Source organism: Sceloporus occidentalis, unplaced genomic scaffold, assembly GCF_023333645.1.
Source record: "Sceloporus occidentalis isolate IW3139 unplaced genomic scaffold, rSceOcc1.0.p SCAF_102, whole genome shotgun sequence".
NCBI lineage: Eukaryota > Metazoa > Chordata > Lepidosauria > Squamata > Phrynosomatidae > Sceloporus > Sceloporus occidentalis.
The window spans coordinates 783,875-789,874 of NW_028317082.1; the positions used below are offsets into that span (position 1 = coordinate 783,875).

At 45.6% G+C, this 6,000-nt stretch overlaps 1 protein-coding gene across 1 annotated transcript in view; it reads right to left on the minus strand.

Annotated features, from left to right (window-relative positions):
* LOC149283560 (SH3 and cysteine-rich domain-containing protein-like) overlaps positions 1 to 5,170 on the minus strand; it is a 191,878-nt gene extending 186,708 nt beyond the window's left edge. Inside the window, exons 1-2 of the mRNA XM_089497383.1 lie at positions 5,144 to 5,170; positions 1,563 to 1,836 (exon numbers count right to left, since the gene is read on the minus strand). Of these exons, the coding sequence (XP_089353509.1) occupies positions 1,563 to 1,836; positions 5,144 to 5,170 (301 nt within the window). The remainder of the gene's footprint in view (positions 1 to 1,562; positions 1,837 to 5,143) is intronic.
* Between the last annotated feature and the right edge of the window lie 830 nt (positions 5,171 to 6,000).

The following is a 6,000-nucleotide window of genomic DNA, read 5'->3' on the forward strand; positions in this document are numbered from 1 at the left end:
GCTCTCATGGAACTCACCAATACAAGCAATTCCACTTTACAATGTTGCACTTGCATCACTACTTAAAACATGCTGACAGTTATGCATATTAAAAATAACCAACACATTGAATTCCCATGAGGCTCAGCCAGATACTACTTCCATGATGCTGGCTGAGCATCATGGGAAGTGCAGTTAACTGTAGATAAAGCTGCAGATGTTAGCTGTGAATTACAATTCCCTTGATGCCTAGCCATGGTGTCCACCATGACTAGGCATCATGGGAGTTGTAATCCACAACTATCACCTGTCACATCGTCTGCTGTTAACTACAGTTCACATGAGGCTCAGCCAGACATACTGTTTCCACGATGCTGGCTGAGCATCATGGGAAGCGCAGTTAACAGTAAAGCTGCAGATGCCAGGGCCCTTACACACTGCCTTTACACACACCTGCCCATAAACACACATATACACACACACTGCCCTTACACACACCTGTGTATACACTGCCCTTACACACATATACACTGCCCTCAAACACACATATACACGTATACTGCCCTTACACACACACATACACATACACAGCCCTTACACACACCTGTTCACAAACACACATATACACTGCCCTCACACACACACATATACACGTACACTGCCCTTACACACACATATACATGTAGACTACCCTTACACACACATATACACATACACTGTCCTTATACACACCTGCTCACAAACACACATATACACGTACACTGCCCTTACACACACATTTACACTACACTGCCCTTACACACCTGCTCACAAAACACACATATACACGTACACTGCCCTTATACACACATATACAGGTACACTACCCTTACACACACATATATACACTTACACTACCCTTACACATACCTGCTCACAAACACACATATACAAGTACACTGCTCTTACACACACACACACACATATACACGTACACTGCCCTTACACACACATATGCACGTACACTGCCCTTACACACACATATATATATACATATACACTGCCCTTACACACCAGCTTACAAATACCTATACTCCTCTTACACACACCTGCCCATACACACATACATACATACACTGCCCATTGTCATTTCTTACCTCTTCTTCCATCCTCAATCGTTCTGTCTTCATTCTTCTTCCTCCATCCTCTATCCTGTGGTGGAAGCACGAGGTCTGAATTGACAGACATCACTTTACTGCTTCCTCATCACTACGCACTGGCTATTGATGCAGAGCGCAGGGGACAACATCATATCCCGGCGCTAGGCATGATTTGGTGGCACGTAGTGATTAGGGAGCACAGTAAAGTGAGGTCTGAAGTGACAGACCTCATGCTCCCTAATGTTGAGCCGACTGGAGGGGGGTTGTGATCTCCCAACTAGTCCTGCAGCTGCTAATCGGGCGGCTGTGCGCCCCCTCGCAGCTGCACCCGAGGTGAGTACCACTCTCGACTCACTGTTCCCCTGCTCCTGCAAAGCGGGACATAGGTAGGAATAGACGGGACAGAGTCCCAAAATCGGGACAGTTGGGGGGCATGTACCTTACCTACAATCATGTGGTTGCATACATCACAGAACGTAGGCTTTTTAAAAATATGCTCCTGGAAAATGTGGGCCTTATCCGCCAGCTGTGTTTCTTTGGTAGGAGTAGATTGTTGACTTTGCGAGGTTGGGATGTGACTTGTGCTTGTTGGACATTCTTGTGCTTCTATTTCCACATTTAGTTTCATGTCACTATTAGTCCTCTGAAAGAAGTTGTCTGCACTCTTACTCCGTATGGTTTTTGTCTTGAATGAAAGGGATTTCTTAAGTTTCTGAAGCTGTAAGGAAATACAAATACAGTTGTTTTTCTTCTATTTGTTAAAAGTGCTTGTTTTCGACAATGGTATTGACAACAAAATCGTAATTGTGTTCCAAAAAAACATTTTTTCTTGACATACATATTAAGATCTTCGCTACACTTGATCATATAGAGTGCCGTGATTATGATTATTCAGCACGTTCTCAAATTCCTGTTCATAGCATTGTTTTTTTTTATTCTATATTGGCACATTTGTATGTGGCTGTACCAGCATCCAGGTAAAATGGACACTAAAAAGTCATTAAAAATACAAAATTAGGGGCTATAGTATACTTGAAGTGGTATTACATTTTTGTAAATGTAACCACAAAGGTTTTTTTTTATGGACACCAGTGCATTTCAAAACCTGACTGATACGCAGTCAGGAGAAAAATCAGAACCAAATTATTGATAGAGAAAATCTGTTTTTCCGGTGTTGTAGCAGGGACAGGGTCCATAAAGCAGGATATATTTTACATATGTTTCTTGCTAGGTTTAATTTCTTGTATTGATATATTTTGTCTCCATGCTACTATACTTGGAAAGTTCCCAGTCCTGAAGAGCTACCCCTTCCTGCTCCTGGGTGGTAGCAGAGGGCAAATCTGGGAGGAGGCAGACACAACAAAGCACTACTCCCCCACCAGCCCCATAATCAGCTGTAAATTCATAAGCCTCCATGGCACTCTGAAAAGCTATGCACTAAATAGGTAAATATTATTGTGTGGGAAGGGGACTGGGAGTAGGCACAGGCAGGGCTGTCAATGCTTTCCTTTCTTTGTGTCTCTGTGAAACGGTACTCTTTAACTGCAGATATTTTGGCCTGGTGTAGTACTTCCACAACAGGGTGAAACCTTTTCCCATTGCTCCAATCGTGGGAGATCGAGCTTCCAAACTGTTGTGTAACTACCACACCAGGCTCGCGATAATGCTGCAGAGAGGAAGGACAAACAGGCTAGTCACAAATCATGATGGAGCTGAAATATTTTCTCTTCATTGAAGGGTGATAAGAAGGTAGGTACAGTGAAGGAAAAAATTATTTCATCCCCTGACAACACCATGATCAGTCTATAATTTTTATGGTAGGTTTATTTAACAGTGAGAGACAGAATAACAAAAAAATCCAGAATAACACATTTCAAGTAAATTATAAATTGATTTGCATTTTACTCAGTGAAAAAAGATGTCTGGCTCCCAGGTGTCTTTTATACAGGTAACGGGAGTGCTCCTAATCTCAGCTTGTTATCTTAATAAAAGACACCTGTCCGCAGAAGCAATCAATCAGATGCCAAACTCTTACCCAAAGAGCTGCCCAAGGATGTCAGGGACAAGACTGTAGACTTACACAAGGCTGGAATGGACTACAAGAGCAGCTTGGTGAGAAGGTGACAACAGTTGGTGCGACAATTAGCAAATGGAAGAAATACAAAATAACTGTAAATCTCCCACGGTCTGGAGCTCTATGCAAGATGTCACCTCGTGGAGTTTCAATGATCATGAGAACGGGGAGGAATCAGCCCAGAACTACATGGGAGGATCTTGACAATGATCTCAAGGTGGCTGGGACCATAGTCACCAAGAAAACAATTAGTAACACACTATGCTGTGAAGGATTAAAATCCTGCAGCGCCCAGAAGGTCCCCCCTGCTCAAGAAAGCACAGGCCTGTCTAACTTTTGCCAATGAACATCTGAATGATTCAGAGGAGAAATGGGAGTGTTGTGGTCAGATGAGACCAAAATCAAGCTATTTGGCATCAACTCAACTCGGCGTGTTTGGAGGAGGATGAATGCTGCCTATAACCCCAAGAACACCATCCCCACCATCAAACATGGAGGTGGAAACATTATGCTTTGGGGGTGTTTTTCTGCTAAGTGGACAGGACAACTTCACCGCATCAAAGGGACGATGGATAGGGCCATGTACCATCAAATCTTCGGTGAAAACCTCCTTCACTGTCAGGATTCCACCCTGTTAGCCCAGACTATTTGTATATAGGTGTCATATCTGCTGTAGCCTCTAGAGGCCACCTGTCAGAGCACAGTACCGTGTATGCTAATGACCTTATACCCAGAAGACCAGCTGCATCTGCTCTCCTGGGTATAACCATCCCCCTTAAATACCTCCATTCAGGGTCTTTGCATTGCAGTTTATCTAGCCCTGTTCTCCTGCTAGCAGCATTCTGTTTTGGATTATCCCGTTATGACCGTGCTTGCTTCTGACTTCGTCCCTTGGTTCCTGATTTGGCTCTTCCACTGCCCGTGTTGACCTGGCTTGTTCTGACTCTCCTCCTGGATTCCGGTTTGGCTTTGATACTGTCCTTCTGGTTCTGACCCGGCCTGCCTGACTACTCGTGCTCTGAGGGCTCCCTGCCGTGTGCCCTGCGTGAGGGTTCCCTGCCGTGTGTCCAGTGCCCTGTCTGAGGACCTTCCAGCCGTGCGTTCAGTTCCCTGTCCTTGTGGAAAGTCGGGATTATTTCTGATAGGCATCAGGGGCGAGGGATATGACATCAGGGTGTGCGTCAGATGCAGTGAATGGACCGTGAGTAGGGTAGCCTTTACAAACGGATGATGTCGAGCTAAAGCTCGGGAGTGATGGCGCGGGAGCCACAAAAGGTGGTACAGCGGTACAGAAATTGCCTGGGTCTCAACAACTCAACTGACCCACAACTTATGTGCAGGCCGATGGGACCACTCCAGGGCCCGCAAAAGATGACATGCCTGGTAGTACAGACGGGGATCCGGAGGGCCCGCCCCCCCATCCAATTTAGGTCTGCACAACGTAGTGAACTTAATCCTGGGACTGCCCCTGGACCACAAAAATCGCAAAAACATAGACCGTACCTAGAAGTAAAAAAGGCCCGGGAAATCTCTATCGGGAGAGATTGGAACAAAAATAAAAGCTTGGGTAAAACCACCATTTTGAGCATGTTAATTCTCCTGAACCATGATATATGTTGGGGGGACCACTTATTCAGATCTCTCTGAACAATCACTAATAGGGGAAGAAAGTTATGTCGGTACAGGTCCGACAAGTCCCGCGTGAGCCAGACACCCAGATATCTTAGTTTCCCCTCACACCATTTAAAGGGGAAGCAGGAACGCAAATGCAGAGCAGCCGGCGTCTCCATGGTAATGTTCAAGATCTCAGATTTGGAAGTATTAATTTTTAGATTAGCCAATTCCCCATACTCCTTAAACTCGCGGAGAATAAACGGCAGCGATAGCAGCGGTCGCGTGACAATGAAAAGCAAGTCATCCGCGTACCCTAGGATTTTGTGCCTGGTCTCACCAACAAGAAGGCCCGGAATGTCCACATTTCGACGGATAGATTCCATAAAAGGCTCTAGAGATAAAATAAAAAGCAAGGGAGAGAGCGGACAACCCTGCCTGGTCCCATTCGCAATAGGGAAGGAGTCAGTCAACACTCCGTTAACCCGAATCCTAGCTGAGGGGCGGGATAAAGGGGAAGAGACCCAGCACTGCATGTTGGGCGGAAGCTACTGCATTGTTCCAGATCTTCCAGATTGTTCCAGGGCACTTCCCAAGTTTTGACGCTTTGATCGCCGTTTCTAGCTCAGAGAGAGTGATAGGAGTCTCCATACAGATAGCATCCTCCACAGAAAGCCTCCTCCGTATAGTCCTGGAAAGGTAATCACGCACCCTAACGGAACGGGAAGCCTGCGCAGCAGAGGAAGGGGCACCGGACAGGTTATAAAGAGTAGAGTAATAGTCCGTAAAAGCCGACATAATCTCATGGGGAAGTCTGAAATGGGAACCAGTCGAGGAACGTATTTTAGGGATATAACACTGCCTGCTGCGGGTTCTCAGAGCCCTAGCCAAATATTTACCGGGTTTGTCCCGGTGTTCGTAAAGGAGCAAAGGAGAAGGAAAGAAAGGGAGAAGAAAAAAAGAAAGAAAGAAAGAAAGAAGAGGGAGAAGAAATAAATAATAATTTGGGAAAGCAGAGGGAGAAGGGTAAAAGACAACACTTGGAGGGACTACTGGGTAGGGGAACGGGCCGTCCTATAAAAAAGGAGGACAGCAACCGCGACCACCCCAATATCAGGAAACACTCCCGCTGCAGGGGGAAGTACCACCTGCCGAGAGGGCCGAAGAAAACAAAAAAACAAAGAACAAATTTGTGGG